The sequence below is a fragment of the Lasioglossum baleicum genome, chromosome 3 (genome assembly GCF_051020765.1).
Source record: "Lasioglossum baleicum chromosome 3, iyLasBale1, whole genome shotgun sequence".
NCBI lineage: Eukaryota > Metazoa > Arthropoda > Insecta > Hymenoptera > Halictidae > Lasioglossum > Lasioglossum baleicum.
The window spans coordinates 7,909,376-7,931,923 of NC_134931.1; the positions used below are offsets into that span (position 1 = coordinate 7,909,376).

Genomic DNA, 22,548 nt, shown 5'->3' on the forward strand with positions numbered 1-22,548 from the left:
ATTAAAATATAGCTCTCCAAATTATAGCCCAGAACTTTGCAGAAGTGCGATATATGTATTTTTGTGTTTTTCTTTCATATACTTGTTTGCTGTCCGTGCGGCGTAGTTTCTTCTTCGTCCTCGTAACGCTATTTCATGTTTGTGGTTGAAATTTAAAAAATGTGTAACGCAAAAGTTATTTCTGTTCAGATATTATAAATTTATAAATAATAAATTCCTTCTGTTTGAAACCTTCACATGGATTTTTCAACCTCTTCTCATCTATTACTTTATTATTCTTTAATTTTTAATTGTAATTTAATTACATCGTAATTCGTAATTAATCTAATTTAATTACAAAGTGTTTTATAATTGTACTCTAATTGCAATTACGAATTACATTGTAATTTAATTAAAATGTATTTTACAATTGTACTCTAATTGCAATTACGAATTACATTCTAATTTAATTGAATGAAGATCTAACTTATAAATTACAATATAACTGAATTACAATGTAATTTAATTGAATGAAGATCTAAATTATAAATTACAATATAACTGAATTACAATGTAATTCAATTACTTCGTAATTATAATTCCTGCAGTAATTCAATTGTAATTCTACACAACTCTGAATACACGTGCTATTGCATATGAATTGTCTGACGCGTCTGACCATGATCAACCAATTCTACTTCGCGCATATACTAAAGCACGCGAACCTGGCCGAACTTTAAACTTGATTTTCTCGAAAAAGAAGCGTCAAACAAAAAAGTGTTGTTCCTTTTTTTCGACTTAGTTTTACATGTAGTATCACCCCCTGCTCGGTTGTACCACCCGTCCGACCACACCCTGTATATTATACCTTCTGTGCATTCTGTGAGAACAGAGTTATAACCACCTCGGTAATTACTATACAAAAAAGAGTACGCCTCACCGATTTTGATAACCTTGAAATATATTGTCAAAAGGTAATCATTTTGAACAACTATTCGCTACACATGTTACCGCAGCTCGGCTTTAGATATTCGCAAAAAAAAAGGACATACACTCACTACAGTACAAATACTCAATATAAATACTCAACACAAATAATAATTGAAATTGTATTTGTAAATAACAATTAACTTTATTATTTTAAATAATTCTATTTAGACTTGCTCAAATAATAAATAATTATTTTTCGTTTTTATTTGAATATCCAAATAACAAATAACTTGTTATTCAAATTTTTATTTAAATGATTATTTATTTAAATAAATTTATTTATTGCCTAACACTGGATCTGGGTGTAATTTCTTCTGGGGAGGGTGCAGGGAGAGGGGTGGAGCCCTGCCCCGCCCTAAAGGATAAATTCGGTCATTGGGAAAAGATGGAGTTCGGTATAGTTACCCTATGAGTTTTTTTGCAAATATCTAAAAAACTAAGGCCGCGCGGCGGTAACATGTATTGTATACGGAAAATCTATTCAGAGAATGATGACCTTTACAACATATTTCAACGTTATCAAACCACTTCTATGACTGCAACGGTAAAGATAGGGATTATACAAAAGTATTCAAGAATTTAAGTTAACGATTTAACCCTTAAGCATGTTACATAGAATTGCACCGGTTATTAGCACAGTACCATGACCAGGAATTAAAGTCTACACAAGTTCAGTCTACACAATGCATCGTGAACAGAAAGCCTAAGTTCGTTTCGCAAAAACGTATACCTGAATTAGAGTTCACGTTCTCTATTGAACGATATCAGTGTACTAACCAGCATTCATCGAGCGTATATGTAAAATAGTAGGTCAACGAATTTAGTCGCGTGCCACGGCGATCATAAATATGTATAGGTATCCCCCGTGAAACACTACTTAGGATTCAAAAATTGCTAATTACACAAAACTAAGAACTAGTACAAGAAGCATGGTAACATTCTAAAAATTGGCAAAACCGTATATAATTTTCATTTAATAACATATACTTGTTAAAACAATCGGTATCAAATATGTTACATGTTTCCTTCTTCATCGCAACTACGCGCCTTCGAACACGGACACTTTCTTTTAAAGCCGAAGTTATTAATTTCTAGACTCTAACCGTGCTTCTTGTATTTAGTTCTGTATAACTTCGGCTTTAAAAGAAAGTGTGCGTGTTCGAAGGCGTGTTCGAAATCATATATGATTGTCATTTAATAAGATAGACTGGTTAAAACAATCGGTACCAAATATGTTAAGCGTTTTCTTCTTCATCACTGCTACGCGCTCTCAAACACGGATACTTTCTTTTCGGCGAAATACCTTAATCATTCATTTTTAACGAATCTCACGAAACGACAGTGGATTTATCGCGTTCTTTTCCAACCGCAGGTAACCGCGAAGTTCTATCCTACTAATGAAGAAGGTAATTGGCTAAGAGAGCGACAAAAGAACCGCGAGGAGAAAACAAAATTTTATTACAAAAGACACACATAACCCGAAGATTCTAGATGAGCATTCTGTTAGAAAGAAGGAACAAAAAAGCTTGTAAAAATTACAAAAAAAAAAATACAAAACATGCAAGAATTTTAGAGTCGTTCTGTGTATCTTCGTTGACGGAGAATTATGCTTACCCGAAGAAGAACGATAGAGGAGTGACACTTTCGTCGAAAAAAACGATTCTCCAGAAGAGACATCGAGAAAAGTCTCTTTTTGCGAAAGCGAGGAAGGATAATCGCGATGAATCGTTCCGTTTCTCTCTCATGATCGCGGACGGATGCGCTCAATTCGAAGGATTTCTGGCAGCCGTCGACGTCGAAATGGCGAGAACATCACCGAAAGAGATTCCAGCGCGGAATCCCGCCTGCCATTTACTGTTTCAGCCGAGCTGCCAAGGAAAATACGAACCAGCAGAGACAGAGAGAAGTTTTTTCCGGGTACAGGGAGATTACCATCGAACACGACAAACCGGTTTGATCAATTTTCTGGGAAAAGAACCTACAGAGAAGTTGACGCAACGGATCCATATTGTCACGTGGATCAGGCCCTTGACCGAGCATTTGGATTCGCAAGGGATACGCATCGAGGACTTGAGAAGATACATCCATTGCGAACGAAAAATACGACCTACAGTCCTAAAAAGAGAAACCTGAACCTTTTTCGAGAGGTGGCTGAGGAGGTGCGGCACCTTCCGACGGAAGGGTAGAGGCGCACGAGAAATTTTCGGAGACAAACTGCACATCTCGCGAGAGAGTTATGCGTTGCAATTGTCAGAGCGCGATTTTCGAACGAGATCGAACAGCTTGTAAGCGAGATGATCGCGTCGACTGACTCGTAGATGATCCAAGGGAACAGTTTAAGGCAGAGGTTAGTTCGAGCGAAAATGATTGATCGGAAAGGTAAGCGAGCCAGTTCTGTTACTTCTGTCGATGTATTCTGAAAGTGGTCGCGATTTGTGCAGATTTTGTCCAGTATTTTTATCGAAGCCAATTAACGAGCTTTCCGCTATTCCCCAGAATGGGTAATGTTTCATTGTAACGTGAAAATCCGTTCGTAGATATTTCGTTGTTCAATCTACCTTTTATAAATGTTTTATCGGTGGTTATGGGGTTTCATTGATGGTGTCTGCTGTACGGGTTGCAGTATCGACTCACACGCATCCGGTGAACGCTGTGACGTCATACTTTTAGCTGTTAACTGACCACCAGTCCGAGGACGGTCGCATAAACTCGTATTTATCGTTTTCAATCCTACTGTACTCTGTCAAACCTGGAATCTGTCGACGGGGTATCAGACACACAACACAATTGAAAACTGGACGCGAAAAGAGCCGTAGGTGTCCAAAATACACAGTTTCATCCTCCGAAGCCGTTACAATGTTCAATGGAATCTATTCAACGTGAACTTTCGTTGAAATTCGTAGATTGAAAATGTTAAGAAAACGATTTCACATGCATGTCTATCACACGTTATCGTCGACGTAATGAGATGATTAATTTTCTGTTACAAAATCCGATCAAGCAACGAATGCACGAATAATTAAGATTACGGCTCGAGCGTTTGGCACTTATAGTCTCTTCTAGTTCCAGTCTTCAATTTCCCAACTTGACGCGCTCTGTCTTCTGATCTTTTGTAGATTTCTGTCGACTCGCGTTGCCTCTTGATAGCGTAAAGATTGACTTTCATACGTCGTTGCTCAAAAATTATCGGACCATTTAAATCTTGATGGGAAAACGCGAAGTTATATCTTTCGCGTACACTCTCATTCATAAGTATTACGACGGCCGATCCAAAGAGAAATATATAATATAACGGGGATAACAATGCGAAATCGTGAACGCAGTCGTGACACGGGGGTCGTTTACCGCGGCTAGGCTCCTCGAAGCTCAAGAAACTATAGTCACGCTGTGAAATGGGGTTAAACAAAAGTGGCGCGACACGCGCGATCTATACCAGCATGTAATTTTCGTCGAATGCAGTAATCCTGATGCTTGTGATTAGAAATGTACGTACGAGCAAGCGCAAGCAGCTCTAGAAAGACCGGCTATTCTGGGCTGTGTTTATTCTTTCCATGAATATTTCACGGACCCTCCGCAGAGTGGTCCGGCCGGCCGATATAGCAGCTTATTTGGTGAAGAATGACTTGTGTCATATCGGTATTTAATGCATCTACATTACTTTCTAATGTAAATAAAAATGATACCTAATTAGAACAAGCATTTAATAATAAACATTTTGTGTACATGATTTTCGATCGAAAAAATTACTAATTTTCTTCTGCATTCGTTTACCTTGAAAATGCATAGTATACATTTATTAAATAAATAATTCGTAACGGACTAATGACAGTTGTCAAAGTTGTTTCCCTTTGACAGGGAATATCGTTCGAGTTCCGAATAGTTCCGCATCATTTCCACCTTCACCATATCGTTTAAAGTGTCCATCATCTTCAAAAACGGTTAAATTAATAAGATTTATTAAAAATTGTAGAAGCATTTAAAAAGCAACATTTTATAAATATAATTGTTTCTTTCAAAACTGAACGACGTACATTGTTACACCCTTAAACTTCCAAATAGTGCTAAAATCTGAATGAACTGCTAGATCGGCCGCCCGGACCATTATGCTCCGAGGGCAGTCTCGGCGAGTCGAGTAAATTGATTGACGGTTTCTTCCAACTTGAGTCATTTGTGATCAATGTGAACCTTGACGCTTCTTGTTTCGTCAATATTGTGTCCACTACAGATCAAGCTGGCGAGATCCAAGCCAAAGTTGTAACCGGTGTCACAACCGAGATGATGTAATTCTGCTCGTGTTTTTGTCGTCAAGCCGTTATTAATATTATAAGAATATAATAGTCGGTGAGATCGAAGAATATATTTCCTGGGGTTGGCGCTTTGTGGGGAAACAGAGTTTGGCCGCGTTTAGGGTAACGCTGGCGACGGCCAGCCGTCATCGCGAGTCGGAAGGGCAAGACCAGTGTCAATTACACGAACACATCAGAGATTATAATCCGCAGTTTCGTTAATGGAGAAACTTTATTCTATATGTAAATATATCAATAAGTGTATACTTGTATGTAACAAACAATCGTTAACGAAGAATAGACCAAAGTAGAACGGGATCGGCGAAACGTATTCCAGCGAATATACGAAGCACGGAACACAGTCGGAGAAATGACAGTTTCGCTTGCCGCAGGTCATCGAATTGGGATTTACATTTGCATGGGAAGCTGGTCGGGCGACGCGTGTTGGTCGTGGGAGCCTCCATTCACCTCGTGGAATTTGCTCAATATGAATTTCAATTTTTCCAACCGCAACACACACTTCTCGAAACCCTTGCCGCACAGTTTTGTTTGCGGTTACAAATGGACGGAAACTTCTCTAATTATTTCATAGTATGTAAAGAGAAACGATATTTATTGCATGTGCACAGTGACTTCACTGCTTCAATACTGATGCAGAAGATCAGAATTTTATTTCAACTTAGCCCTTTACGCTCAGAGCTATTTTAACGCGAAAATTAAACATTTCTTCCGACCTAGAATAATTCCATTTTATATTAATTTCTTTCTTTGTATGAATATGAAATTGACATAATACCTCATGCAACACTTAAATGTTTAGTAATTGATTAACTACCAACATATTTAATAATGTAAACAATATTATGAATAATGGTAACAGAAATTTTTAGTGGTGACTTTTTGAGTCACCTCTCGAGTGCTAAGAGTTAACAAAAAAGTGGAGGAGCTTTTACGGAAGAATCTCAACATATTCCTATTATTAATTGTATTATTTTTTCAGCCAGCTGACGAATCCCTTCTCGAAAAAATATTTCAACATCTTTGCCAATGTCTTCATATCTTTACTAGCTAAATAATATTGAAACAACGAAAACAGATAATCATTCGATTGAGCAAGGTCTAATGATTCTTATGAACAAGCTATATAAAAAAATATATAACTCAAGTAATTTTGATTATTTTTATTCGAAACACATAACTTACGTACTTTAACCGCTCATAATATGTGCGCAGAATCCTGATACAAAAAGTTTAATAGTTCTTCTGAAAAAGCTTCTAAAATTTGGTGAAAAAACGACCCCGGAAATCAGAATACTCCCTTCCAAAGCACTCTAGAGAAAGTGCACGGCATCCAAAGTATCTCGCAAGACTTTCCCGAAGCAAGTTGCCGAGGATTGAATGAGGAGGCTGTTTAAAAGTAATGATTAGGGTGACTGGATGACTCCTGCGAGCAACAGCGTGTCCGTGATCCATGACTGCACGGGTGAATTCAAAGGGTCCATATTATATCGTCCATTTCAGTAAGTGTAACCAGTTCGTATTGTGTCCATTTTATCGATGTAAATGCGTGTGAACCGTCTTCGTCTGAACAACTGTCTTCGATGATCGCGTTCGATTATAGTTATACGAGAAATCGACAGATCTCATTCCTGAAGTTTCCCGAAGCGACGTCTATTTGCGTATGAGAACGGTCTCGAGACGCTCCGAGACGGTTGTACAACAGAGAACAAGAATCATTCTTGAACGATGTCGAAGTCTGTTTGCGAAAAGATTCTCCGGCAAATAATGTCCAGCGCAACGTAATAATCAATTCAACGAGTACGCACTCGCGAGACTGTCACGTGTGTGACACACGTGCGCTACTTATTGTTAGTACAAATAGCAGAGACACGGGTAGAGGGGCAAAGAAACTAATGAAACAAGACGAATGTTTTGTCATTACAAGACTCCGGATCATTATGACGTAAATATTTAATTTCTTTCCGAGTATGTTCAAAAGGTTGAACAGTATATTTAAATTCTTCAAATGTTTTTACTGTCTTCGTTTCGACCCACCCATTTTTATTATAAATGCATCAAATCCGCAGTCTAGTCATGGCAATTTCGTCGCGACAACTAACGCGACCAGTACTACTCGGTTAACACTAGAACTGTTGGACGAAGTCAAAACGATCAGCATCTTCAACAATTGATGAGACCATAAAAGAATCTGTGTGGGAAATTGCAAACTGCAAAGCCGATCGGAAGCTCACTAAATCTTGTAGAAGAAAATGCAAGTCGGTTTAGGTAGTTGGCATTCCTGGAAAGTTCTCGATCACAGTAAGGTGAATTTAATATTTGTTTCGTGTAGAACTTCTATGTCGGTGATACAGTAAGAAAAGTGCTTTTCACGATCCGTAGAAATGACATGCATCTTCCGGTCTAAGATTCGACTTTCGAGAAGTACCTTTTTTCTTACGAGAACAGACAACTATCGAGCATTTTTGTAAACATTTGCCAGGATTAGTTCTGAATGCAAAAGAAATTCGATTTCCGGACAAAAATTGGATCGAGTTGCGCGTTGCGTTCTCCGAACGAAAAGACGGAGATTCTAGGAAAAATTGAATTCGTTCGCAAAGGGGCACAAAAACGAATAAAAGGGACCTGATCAAGGGAATTACCGTTTTAACTGGAAATCCCGAGAGCACCGCGACTTTTCAGGAGAATCTTGCGTATTCCGCGACAGCGAATTCCTAGGATAAGAAGGGATAACGTAAGATTTTGCACGAGATGTCCGGAGACGTTCTGAAATAAGAATGATACGTTTAAACTTCTCCCGGGTTCGGCCTTGTAAATCGTTACAAAAGACGATGCTGGTAACGCCGCTGTGACGCCGAACTCGTGCGAGGATACTGAGCTCACGTTTGTCCGCTGCAGGATCACCGCATTCTCGTCATCAACAATGCTCAGCTGTGTGTCACGGAATCAACCTGCTGAATGTATGTACGTGGGTCGTTCAGTGAGCACCGCAAATTCTGGATTAATCAATCGAAAGGTCATCGAATGCCGATCTCCATCGAAAAACCTCGAATGGGAGCGTTCGATCCTTTCGATCCATTAATCCTGTTAACTTCAACACGCTAGCACGAACAAGCCAGAAACCAGAAGCTCACTGGCCTGGACTTCGGTGTCGAAAGAATCTTTTGATGGAGTTTCTATTCATCATCGACGATCCTACATTTTTCAGATGCACAATGTGCGCTTTTTATCCACGGATTTACTAGCAGTTTTAAGATTTGTACTCTACGAACGCATCTTTTCGAGTCCTTTACGAATCAACATTGAAAAGAGAACTGCACGAAGTATATTGAATACGAAGCAACGATGACACGACGTTATTAAATACTTTTTACACGTAGAGTTTATAACATATCCAATCCGCGTTCAGCTTGAAGATTAAGTACGATGATATTCGAGGGCTTAATCTTCCGGAAGAACCGTGTGAAGGTGGGATCTCCTAAGCGCCTAGAGTCGTTTATGCTCCATTCGTCACGAACGTAAACTTATGCGTCGAGACGAACAGCAGAAAGTTACGACGAATGTAGTATGGATCGCAAAACGCTGCGTCCAGACGCGCTTAGGTGATCCCACCTTAATAGAGAAATATATCGTCGTCGAGATGGATGAAAATTTGACAAAGGGATTCCTAGTGATTATTGAATGGCCCACGTAGAAAATCTTTGATATCCTCGTTCCATAGCTTTCGTTGTGAGATCACCAACGGCAATGCGTAACGAGCTTGATCGTAGCAACCGTCGCACCTTTGACAGATTATAATCGTGTCGAAATATCAACGAATATTGCAATTCCATTAGTGGTGAGCTACGTTTAATTAGCTGCATGCACTTTCGTTTGTAGAAATCAGGCCATTTCTCGTGGATTTGACGCGGCCGCGCTGCATGCCGATTAACTGCTTCGGTTAGCATTTTCACCATTCACGACCTGTGTCCGTGGACGCGTGCACGACACTTGTTCACGCGAACAGCTACATTTTAGCTTCGCTGTAATTTCGACCAGGACTGCTGGACTCATTTCGAACGGTATTCTGTCAGAGACCATGGAAACGTTGTTGCTTCTGTCGAGAACAAACTTCTCTGTTGTCTATTGATCTGATATCTCGTTTCAATTCACCGTTCGTTCTCTCACTCTCTTCCTTGTAATCTTTTTTAGATTGACTGAGAGGTCATTGAAGAAATCGAAATGGTATTTCACACTAAACTTACGGGATTCGTCAAAATTATTTTATTATTGAGATTGTAAAGATACAGTTGTGCAGAATTGGTTCATTACTCTATTAAGGATACTTTGAGGATACAATAAAAATCATTAAAAATCTGAATGTAATATAAAGTACACATTTTTAGTGTTCCATAGATCTAGCTCTTGGAAGTATTACAAAATGTTTAGCCCTCGTATAGACAACCAACGTCTAAATAACTTTCAGTGTTTATATGTATACCATAAATTTTCTATTGCTTGCATTTCTATTTTGAAAATAAACATTGACGTAACTGTACTTAAAGAATAAAGATTTGCGATATCTTTGTCGATAACTTTTTCAAGAAAGAAAGGATTGTTTAAGGCTAGAATAATTATATATTACTAAAGTACATCTGTCGCGAAATTTCGAGAATATTTTATTCTGTAGTACGAAATTCTGTAGTACGGTTTCTTTAATATTATGACGATTTTTTAGTCTCCGTCTGTATGCCCTTTAGTTTCTGCCATAACGGTTTTACGAGCATCGATATACCTGACTTTGTTTGTGACAGCTAAACCAATACTATATGCTGAATCATAGATTAGAGTTAGCCACGAAAGAGTTGAAATATTGGATCTCCAAAATTTTATAAAATCTCGAATATCCTTTTATTTCTACCCATTTACTTACACCAGCGAACATATACATATGAACACAGCCATTCTTTAAATTGTCTTGTATTGTAAGTTTCAATGATAGATAACTTGCCTTTATTGTATCATCTTTTAACAAAAAAACGTACTCGTTTTATTATCATCCATTTTTATAAATTTTATTTTATTCTGTATCCGACTAATTTTTTTTCTAACTTTTATTTATTCTCTATCTGACTAAGGAATGAAAATATAGCATAGATAAAATCAGTTTGATAGTGAGGCAAACTTTACCATAATGTTTTAATAGAATGGTCAAGTTGTGATCCACGGTTTCTTTTTCACTTTTTATCCTTGCAATGAGTAGAATAAGACGCAACAAAGAAAAAATTGTCGACTTTTTCACCTTAGAATTAATTTTAAGGCAGCTTTCTTACATCAATTACTGCAAAACCGAGGTTGTAGAATTATTTTATAATAACCGCGAGATATAATTTCTTTACACCCTGTACACGTCTGTACTTCGAAACTCGAACAAATCTGGTGTCGAAATCGAGAAACGAAAGATTCGTGGGACGAGCAGTAGGAGGAAAGAGAAATCATTTTAATCCTATCTGGGCGTTCGATTGGCGGCATGGAATCGACAGCCGGACTCCAATATTCAATCGGAGCGATAGTATTCGAAGGGAAATAATTTTCGTTCGTGCGTTGCAGAGCATGCCAGTGAAATTTCAGTCATAGCATCGTGCCGCGCTGGTCCAAACATCGAATTAACCGATGATATTCGTAGGCCGCGTTTCCATGAGCACCGGCGGCTGACGAGCCGAATATAGTATATACATGTACATATACATACATATCTAGATAAATATCCATGGCGGGTGAGAAAGGGAAACCGTGTTTCGTGGTCGGACAACGTCGACGAGTCGCGGTCATTTCCTTTCAGCAGCCCTCGGTCATTCGCTAGAGTTGTAAGGATTAACGATTCCGTTGATATATCGAGTGTTAACATGTCGTTGGATTTATATAGAATAGAGAGCTTATTTATTTTTATACTGGATGGTTTTATACAGTCCGATATCTATTTCATTGAACAACACGTAGCAACGGGAATGGCGGCTGTTTATCATTGTCCGCTGGACTCGTTCAGGCTTTTTGAAATCGCTGGACTGTGAACGTTTATAGGAACGCATAACGGTCTAATTTATAGAACGATCGACTCCGATATTGATTTGTTAAGAGTTCCATCGGGTTCTAAATATAGAAAAGGCATCTGTCGACGATGAGCTTTAGATAATACATAGTTCGCATATGAATTCACAGTTCAACGATTGAATCACGCGATCAGTTGACGTTGATTTTTCTCAAATAACTAACAAGCTGTTTTAGGGCAAATTAACTACGTGTACGTGTTCATACGTATCAAAGTGAAACTGTAACAATTACATATATGTATATGCGTGTGTATATGTGTGTGTCTCGTAAGTAGTAACGCGCGGCACTTCTCGGACAGTACTTCCGAGAAGCGTGAAATGCATCTAGTCGTCTCATATCCGATAGCGGTTAAGGATATTTGCACGCACTATATTGCAAATTGTGGTCCAGGCTTTAACGTAGCATTCACCCTTCTGAACACGTTCGTGTGTTTTCCTCATTCGCGCCGGAAATAACGCTGGAAATCATGAACAAAAATGAATATCTTTTTAAATTAGTATACATTTTATTAGCAAACATTTGTAGTTGATCTTCACTCTATATGGAATTAAGCGTAATAAATATCTTCCCACTTCTTAGTCCCTCGAGGATACATTGACGATTTTATATAAATAATATGACGATAGATATTAAACAACGAACAATAAGCAACATTCACTTTTTCTGCGAACTCAAAGGATTCAGACTATCAGTATCGAGAAGATTATCGTAAAGCAAATCGAGTTTTTCACGTATCAAACTATATAACAAATTATAAAATAAATAAATTGAGTTATCGTAATATCTGATGATATGTATGTATTTTTCAAGAGTTGATGAAAAATTTTTATTTTCGAAATTTCGGTGCTAAAGGAATTTTTTGTTGCTTAAAAACAGATTTCAAATATACCATCTGTTAAATATAGCGTCCATCAATCTGGTAACATCCAACTGTGTCTCCTCTTTATTTCTTGGTTGTATAATTCATGTACTTGTGCAATAAAACCGTTTAAACAAATCATTTATCTCGTATGTTCCTTCCAGTGGTTAATTCTCTAAAATTCGAATTAAAAGTTGCACGGTCAGGATAATTTTTTTTTGTTGGATTCCACTTATCGAGAATTGTTCGTGGATAAATGATAGAAATGTAAATGCATGTGAAACTTTCGCCCCCTGTAATGAGCAAACGTTTCATAGGTGAGCAAATTGTTACGGCGATTGCTAGCAAAGATTTCCAGCGATATTTCCGACGGCGATAAAACCTATCTCATACATCGACTACATTTTTCGACAACGTTTGCACTATTCCACCACGATCGCAAGCACACCGTGTCGTTCCGGTATATAGCTAGTGCGCGGAATGTAAGCGAGTAATGCATTGTGCACGAAATTGACATCAAAATGGATATCTTTTGGGACGCGGAGGACCGTGACGTTCCCCATTCGCGGAACGCGCTACCCATTTCTAACCCGACTGTCAACATTTTACCGAGATCGTGAACGTCGATTGGCTATCTAAAAGCACTCACTTTTCAAATCCTAGTCAAAACGCCATTTAAAGCTTCAAGCACAAAAGCCTGAAATGCACATTGTTACTGTAATGAAACGATAAAAGGCTTGAAAACTTGTATTCATTTTTAAATGACAATGCACTCCAAATGTTTTAGTGACACTATGAATATCTGCAGACCAGGTTTGCCTTAAATTGTCAGTACACAGGTACGTGAATCTGTATAAAATTTCCTTAGTGAAATGAATAAAGATAAATAATTATTAAATTGCTACACTGGTGTTTGAAAAATTACTAACGTGACGAAACTGACGTGCTATGAACAATTAAAAGGTTTCTCCACACTTTAACTGCTACATCAGTTCCCGTAAAAGTCACACAAAATCAGAATAATTTATTAAATAATAGGAAAGTAGGAAAGACAAGTTTTATTACAGGTACTAATTTTGTAGCCTTCTTATGGTTTATAAATCCTAACAAACGTTAGTTTAATTAACATGTTACGATGAAGTTTAATTTTCGAGTTTGATTAAAGAATACTGTCAGGCATTACATGACTAACGTAACAGTCGAAGTGATAAATACACTCTATGTTTTGATAACCAGTTAAAAATCACAGGAAATATCGGTTATCGGTCATTAAGACAATGACTAGTACCGTTCAATTACTGCAAACCAAGAACGATAGTATACTGGCTTCCACGTAGTCTGACTTGCACGTGGAAACGCGTTCACGATAGCACACTGCGATTCCTAGTCAGCGGAGTGCAGCTATTGATTTTTCTTGGTCTTTGGAGAACAGGAGAACAGTTTATCCTCTTCCTTTCGGTTCACGGCGCAGCTGGGAAGGAAAACTTCCAGCTGCATCGTGTAGTTTCGATTGCAGTTGAGAACCATATGAAGCAATTTGAATTCAAACCGTGATTTTAGTACGCAATCGACTTAAGCGCGTTGTCGATGGATTGCATATGTTTGGATATGCATATGTTAATCTTGCAAGTAAATTATTGATAAAATAGTTTGCTCGAAACGAAATCGTATTAATTTTATTCAGTTAGGTTATGTTTACTTTTTAAATTTAACTTGTGCCGTGTCTTAAGTCGTGCCCATATGAGATTTCTAAGTCGTGCAACCTCGCCAGTCGAAATGACGTCAACGCAGAATAAAGAAGACATAAAAAATGCGACAAATAAAAGAAACGCAGTAATTAATAAAAAGTAATTGTCATTAAAAATTAAAAAGAAGAAAAGCGGTTGGTTTTGTTATATTTGTGGAGAATATCGCGAGAAAAACATGATTCAATGCTTGAAATGCAAATCATGGGTGCACGATGTATGCGCTAGAGTTGACAAAAGAACAAAAACATTTGTATGTGATGTTTGTACTAACTGAATACCTATGTGTCATGTAAACAGATTAATGAAAAATACGTTTTAATTATTATTGTTGCTTAATTGAATTCTTAGGTACGACTTAGGCTATAGGTGGTACTACTTAGGAAACCTGTTCCTTTAGTCGTACCGATGTAAGTTTTTAAAGATTTAGTTTATTTTACGTGAAAACATAGATTTTTCTAATTTCGTTATAATAAATAACGACAATATTAACACAAGTTTTGAATAACACATTTAATTTCTATTTATTTGATAAATCCTACGTTTTATGTATACGGTTTTTTTTCTTAAGGGGTACGACTTGAGCAACCTTACCCTACGTGTACACGTACTTTAGTGCGTGTCATTTTAAGTTCACGGGTACACGTGCATTGATGCTTCCTCGTTTTAATTCGTATAATTTTTAGAACACTGATATTAATTTATGTATTGAGACTATGGTTTCACAAATTCCGCGGTTGTTGGTACAATAATAAATTTAAACATCATTTCCACGTACAATTGAATTGAATAGTATTGCCGAATCTTTAAGCAGACAAGACAAAATATTTAAACATATCAGCAACTGCAGTTGCTCCGGAATGGTGTTATTCTTTTTTCGATTCTTCTCTATTAAACTAGAGGATTAGTTGATGAAATTTTTTTAATGTGAGTGGTTTTCAAATTAATTTTTGTATCTATTCTGTATATCCATATTTTCCTTCCGGAAATTGGTAACTGTATCCTGAAAATGAATACAAATTAAAATGCAGATACGTTAATGCACATGTATTTAAGTGTACGTGAAATAGCATTCGTGTACCCATGACATGTACTGAAGTACGTGTACGTGAAATACACGTAACAGGGATCTCTAGTGGAAACAAGCGCACCGCCATAGCATTCTGCTGTCTTATTTCCGTGGAATTTGAAATTTAAAAACATTGCATCATGAACGTTGTTACAACGCAGAGTTGCTTCATGCAAGAAGATCTTAAAAACATACACGAGACGGAAACCTTCGAATTTAATGTAGTTTCTCGTTTACCGAAACTGTTGTGAACCAATTTAATTTATATCGAATATCGGTGTGTCGATATTTTTCTATGAAAAAGTAAATCTTCGTAAGGTAGAATAGTTAAACAAATAAATGGAGCTTAGATTCTTTGAATGAAGTTTCTTGGAAACGTCGAGAACGTTTTATGTTCTATATTTAAAAAATAATTAGGGAAAGTGCTTTCAAGTCGAGGCAGTCGCACGGAATCACAATCCGAGTTTACAAACAGGCCAGGAAATGGCAAAACTTTGCCAGGCTATCCTAGACACGTGGCTGATACCAAACTTCCCGCCATTACGGTTCATCGGCGCGTTAATTAGATAACTTTTCGAGCCCTAGTTTTGGCCCGGTATTACTCACAAAACCGTTCAAGTGGAATCACGGCACGCGTTCCTGCGTTCAGCTGGTGCACTCATAAGTATCGTCGGTCTTAACATTCCTCCGTTTAATTGCGAAATCAACGTGTCCTCTCGATTCGGGAAACCGTAGTTTATCGCTTCTCCCGATGACGCGACGCACAGTGGTACCAAATCCCGAAAACACGGCCAAAACCTCAAAAATGAACTTCCTCCTAGGAGTTTGTAATTGTAAGGTTGGATAAAGTGACGGTATGACCACTGAATGTGTGTGTGTGTGTGTGCCAACAGGGAAAAAGGTAAAAAGTTTATGGTACGGTTCAATAGTCAGTTCAAAGTTAGCCTTCGTTTGATGAGCACTTGTCGCGTGCATTAGTAGAAAATTGAACGACCTCTTCTAAAGTGCATAACTTTCAAAATAGTGCATCAATTTCAATTTTGCAAAATGGATGCTGTTCCTGGAAGTAAGTAGAATGTTTATCTGTTTTTGTATCTCCAAAATTGTTAGTCATTACATTACACGATGGCAATATTCTTTGGAGAACGTAGAAGGTAAAACTTGATGCGCGTATTGTAGAAACGTAGACATAAGTTAGAAGTTCCACGTCGTGCCACCAAAATTCCATTTCCGACATGTTGCTAATACACACACATGTATCTTTCAAAATTTATAAAACCCAACTTCCAATAGGCTCCTGTTTGCTCATACGAGGGTGAACTTTGTTTCTTTTCTATGAATTTCAAAATGCGATTTTACAACTTTCAGTAATGAAAAACGATTCGGATGATTAAATCTTATGTACATAATTTAAAATTATACTAATTCTTGATATAAAAAGTGCAATTTTGTTTGTCATTTATACATTTTTACCTATCAACATCTCAAAACACATTTAATGCGAATTGTTGTCTAAATTTTAATCGGCCATTTTGTGTTTCAAATTTTTGAATTCATATTCGTAATCGGTGACCCCAAAAACCCCAGAAAGATCATTTTCCAAGCAGACCTAACCATTCTTTAATGTATATGTTCGCCATATTGGATCCGCCATTTTGTTTTGTGGAATTTCAACTTCATATTCGTAATCAGCGATCCCGAAAACCCCCGAATACGAATTTTTGAGTGCATTAAGTACGTTTAGAGGTTTTGCCGGTTTTTCGCGATTTGCGACCACTGTGCGACGGTTTATCCGTGGGGAGTCAAAATTATTGAACGTGTTCTGTCTAGGGAAAAATATAGAATCGCGTGCAGTACTGTGGATCGAAACGAACCAACGACAAAGTTGGACAAATTTGATTTCGACGAATCAACATGCAGAGATGCACATAAATATTGGCACATTAAGTGGTTCAATATACATACAAACATTTGAACTAAACTTTAAACTAGAAAATTGGCATGTGAAATGTAAAACAGTAGAAAGTTTAGAAGGTTTGATCTTTACACAGGGTGTCCCAAAAATGTCCGAAAATCTTGAAAGGTGTAGTTCCTGAGGCAATTCGAAGTAACTTTTTCCATAGCGAAAAGTTCCGCTTCGGGTTTGTTAAGAAGTTATTAACGCTAGTAACTTATTAAAAAAGACGCGGAGGACATTTTCGTAAAGGGAAAGGCTACTTCAAATGAGCTCAGACACCAACTCTTTCAACATTTTACGACATTTGTGGGACATGGCCGAATAAATCCATGGTAGTTGTTTGTAACCAACAAATATAGATATTTATTCGAGTCAGAATCTACGTGAAAAATTTCTCGTGATTTATTGGTTAATAACTTCCGGTGGTGAATTTCTATTTTTACAAATTAAGAGGATCGAAACACAAGTCATGGACGCGTCTCAAAATCACCTGTATCCACGCAGACATTTTCGAGGGTCCAATTATCGCTTACAATTCCATAATTAGCGCATTACCGACGACACACTACTCTTTTTCCCGCCTCCAGAACACAAGACACTGCTTCTCATAATGTACGCCCTACACATCATCGCCTAAAGTCGGTTCCATCAGAGTCCATAATTGCGGACGAACCGGTTTTCGTTCGTTCTTGCACATCTCCCACTCCATCCGCCCCCTTCCCAATGTACAGCTTATGTACAGCCCACCACCCAGCGCCACCTCACCGACTTCCGAGATGCGCGACACAGTTATGGACTCTGATGGACTAAAGTTTAAGCGGTCTCACGAACAACTCGAATATTGGTGACAGTAGAATTTATCTGGTGTCTCGCAATCGGTCACAAAAATGTACGTACATCTGCGAAATCTCAAACATTTGAAACCGATAAGCAAAGGTTTTGGACATTGATCTGCTTATCAGAATTCTGAAAAATGACGATGCCTTTATTATTTTTTTACATGGAAATATAGATGAATCACGTACGGGAATGCATTGATGCACTAATACTAAACCAAATAATATGATCACCACGATAATAATCATAATAACAAATTTTACTAAAAGTAATATACATAAAACATTCTTCAAATCAACCCTTTCTGAAATAGTATGTCTATCTTTGGTAATCTTAATATTGACATACACCGTGATTTCAGATTTGTTTCTTCGTTTTGATTAAATGAATGTGTTCCGGATCATTTCATTTATTTTCACCAGCATGTTTAATATTCTATTCTCTTCTATTTCGAGTGTAGTAATATTTAGAACGAGGGTTTTTTATTGAAACAGCGATTGAAAAAAAGGGGATTGAGAATCCTGCAAAAGTAACAATAGATTATTAAATATGTAACATTTGGGCGTGCGTATTTTTTAAATCGCGGCGCTCAAAGACCACAATATAACCCATTCTTGATCACACTAATTGTAATAATATAATAATATTAACAATAATAATAATATTAACGATAGAAAGCTCTCAATTAGCTAGTACTAAGTGTCTCAAATACTTACAAACCGTAGCGTATGTGCGTCTCCAACTAAATCCAAATCCGAGGAACGTCGTCATTTTTCCAGAACGCAATTTCAACGATAAAGCAAACCAGTGTGACACAAAATGTGCAGAATCCTTGTTTCATTTTCAATGTTCGACATTTACCGGGGGTAGTTTATTCGCATTGGTGTGTGGAACTCAGAACCAGAGTCGTCAGATGAGGGGAGGGGGCACGCGCGAATTGAGGGGAATGCAGTTACCGTCTCTCTGACAGTACTAAATTAGTCACGTGACATTGTGACGCATGGACGACAGAGGCGAAACGTGCCACGTGACTGGGCCGCGGCACGGCGGGGGGAATAGCGTCGTAGATGGGAAAAGTAGAGTGGGGACACAAATCTTAATCTGGCGACTCTGCTCAAAACTTCGTACCTGCGATCCCGCGCGGAAAGAATTAGGCCTTGTTCAGACACAGTGGAATCCGCGCGATTTGTTCGCGATGATCATCGGTCCGCGCGGACAAGTGTTGACGCAATATGAAAACGCTAATGAACAAGGCCGAATTAAACGAGAGCGATCATCGGCCGCGCTTGATTCTCGCTCTAGGCATGTGGGATTTTGTAACGTTGCAACGACTGAAAAACGTCCAGGACATTAAAACCGAGAATTATTTTTGTAGATGCTGCGAAGTCCGTATAGTAGGTATGTAGAAATCTTGTGATGATCCCGGAGCCTGGTACGCAGCACAACGAGCTGTATAAAACGTTTGTACCCTTTTAGAACGGAGGAACGGTCTTTTTCAGAAAAGATTTATACGTGTAGCAATTACTTCGTAGTCGTACGAGCGATAAGGTCTAAAAGCATATAACAAAGTAGCGAGTAAAAAGCATTGCGTATCAGGTTTGAGGGCGTCATTCTAGAGGAGAAAGTAAAATGAAAAGTTTCGAAGCGTTGCGCGTCAATACGGTCGGTCGTTGACCGAGGACAGCGCTGACTACTGATCAACGAAACAAGGAGTCAGACCAAATATTAACCGGATTTTCTATTGTACAACAGGCTAGTTCAAGTAGAATGGCTTACACCTCAATCTGCTTCATGGGATATTCTACATAACAGAATGAGCGCCGACTAGTACCAATTCCCATTGCATAACGTATTATTATCACGTTTTTAACTATTCAACGTGCTAAATTCATTGAAACCTTGCGTAGATCACACCAACAATTTCGAGATACGACGTTGTTGACGACACAGATAGTTGCTAATGTTAGTGGACGCCAACACGATCAAAACACGATGCATCGAGACAAGCGATATAGCATTGTGTGATGTTTGGTCAAGATGCAATGATAAATGATGCTAAAAATATCTTTAAAATATAAATGACAGTCTTACACAGAATGAATGTGATCTAGCAACCAATTAATAGGACATGTGGATTATAACGGTGCTCACCTTGCTCATCAATAAGTTTTATTTCGAAAAATGTTTCTTTAATGTCACAGTTAAAAATCGGACATTTCATATGCAACGAAAGTTTGGTTTACATATTTGGTTGACCCTCTCGTACCATATAACTTCCATTTGCTATAGATACCCCGCTAGGCATCGATGTATCGTAATTGATATTTGCCAGTGTTTTAGAGAGATCTCGAGGTAGTCAGCGTATTGATGCGCGGAAAACCGTGCGAGAAATTCCAGAGAGCGCTCGATAACGTTCCAAATCACCCTCGCGCCGTCTCATGTAACGTTGATGTAACGCTTTAATGGTAGATGTATATCGATCATAGCTCTGCGCGTGTTCCATCGCAACACAGTCTACTCTGCATCGAGAGGAATGCGGCGGCAACGTGCACCGAGTCCGAGTACGAAGTGCAGATGCATTTCTGAAACAGATGCGTTACTAGACGTGTTCCTAGAAGTTCAGCGTTGTCGTGGGGTTGCGCAACGTGCGCACGGGATACGCGCAATTCTCGGTCCTGTCGCGTTCCAAAGAAACTTTACCACTGGCGTTATACATACAAACGCGAATCCTATAACTCTTTGACCCCCTCAGTTGCGTAATCGCCGATCGAGTATCGCTGGACGATCGACGTTTAAGCCCGCACACGGGCTTTCGTGTCGAGAATCATGGAATCGGGGGCGAGTTTTCCTTTTTTTTCAAGTAAAGTACACCTACGAGCGTATGCAAACCCCTCGCTGGTTTATTTTGATGTCATTATTATGGGCGTATCGCGTGCTGAAAGGAGTACAGAACGTAATTGGGGCTGATGCCAGTGATAAGGGAACAACTGCAGACAATTGACACTGAATGCTAGCCTTATTCGGGGAAGAGATTTAGGGTGAATTCCCTGTCTGCGGGCGACCTTCCTTCGCGAGAAATTTGTTATTTGATGGTCTCATGGTGGTCCTTAATATTTTATCTACCGCAAGACTATTCATAAATTCTTTAACCCCTTGCTGTACAATTGTCGGTAATTATGCATATAGAAAAGTGTACACCTTACCCATTTTGATGAAACTCAAATATGTTGTAGAATTCATAATTCTAAGTTAAGTGTAGAATTCATAATTGCTTTCAAGGTATTTATAAAAATAGCATTCGTGTTCTTTCGTTTGGTTTGAGTTAGGTCTGCGTTATTTTCGACGCATCATGGTAGAATGCCAGTGTTGTCCGTGCAATTGCTCGATATTTCAAATAAACTCGCCGCCGAATTCCAATGTATTATCTGCGCGTGTCAGGCGACCAGGCCCCACACGATGCTACTACAATAACAACAGTACACGCTTATCGAGCGACGTGTTTTGTTCAATTAAATTACCTCCGAACCATGTTGTGTTCCTCTCCATCAGGACCCATACAGTGCTGCTATCTGCGTTGGTCGCTAATCAACGGGGAACGCGATAGGACGCTTTGTGTGCATTCTATTTATGTCTCTCAATTAATCGTATCGTTGCTGCAGCCGAAAGGCCCTCGTAAATCTTATTTACACCAACGCACTTCATTCACCACCAAGAGTTTCAAAAAGTGAATTTCACACTCTAATAACCATCCGTGAAGATTCGTTTTAATGAAATTACCTTGAGCTTGGTATCGTAAACTTTTGGCAAGTGTTCATATTTCATGAAAATTCTTTTCAGTCGAACTAGACATTTTTCTAATGGCACGAACACGGAGTAAGAACATTATTTTCTAATATATTAACCCCTTGCCGTATAACAACTAGACAGCGGATTATATGTAATTTATGACAAAAATGAGTACGTGTCATTTAATTGAGTAGCTCAACGATTTTATCGAGAAAGAGCAACATATTTCTTAATTTGGCCAGCAGCAGCTTGTGTGAAAATAAGAACGAAGAAACGCAATTTAGGAGCATCATTAACGCGAGCTAATTGTCTCTCGCCTCGATTGCAGTAAAAGCTCGATTAATTGAGAAACAGCGCACGTGGAGCGCGGCATTTGTGCGTACACGACCATCCATTACAAGCGAACGAATGGGGGAAAAGGGGGCGGTAGAATGGAGAAGAATGTCTGGACATGTTTTGTATCTTGTACGAGCGCCGGCGAAGAAGAAACGCGCAACCAATCGAGCAGTGCCGTAACACGCATCGTTAAGTCTCCCATAGAGGATCGATCGTGCTTGTCGACTGTACTTGATAATCCATAATTGTCTGTTGTCCGCGTGCCTTAAATACACGCGAAACACAGCTTGAAGCTCTGGTACCTGTTCCGCAATAGTACCGATTGTTTGCGTACTAATTAGAGCATGGCGCATCAACGTAGAATTTCCAATTAAATCTATTACCTATATAGGCTTCTCGCGCGAGCACGTGTAGCGATGAATCTTTAATTTCGGGGTACATGTTGGTCGAACTGAGAAAAAGTCTGTCACGAGAGACATCGATTTCCAGTTAGTAACTGGTTGTGAAAATGGTTTCTATGGCTTGAAGTCTATATTGCTTGAGAGAACGTTTGTATCCTCATAAGTTGAGAAAATGAGAGAACCCATGATCATTTA

General features: G+C 38.5%; 1 protein-coding gene across 3 annotated transcripts in view; it reads left to right on the forward strand.

The window, feature by feature from the left end:
- Positions 1-22,548, forward strand: part of LOC143207575 (uncharacterized) — a 79,018-nt gene that overhangs the window by 44,082 nt on the left and 12,388 nt on the right. For 2 of the 3 annotated variants that reach the window (XR_013008691.1, XM_076421232.1), the window contains one exon: positions 2,342-7,217. The exons of the other annotated variant lie outside the window; for it this stretch is intronic. Coding sequence is in view for 1 of the 2 variants with exons in the window: in XM_076421232.1 (XP_076277347.1) it covers positions 2,342-2,345 (4 nt within the window). In the remaining variant the exon portion in view is untranslated. Of the gene's footprint in view, positions 1-2,341; positions 7,218-22,548 lie in introns of those variants that run through there. 3 annotated transcript variants of the gene reach the window in all.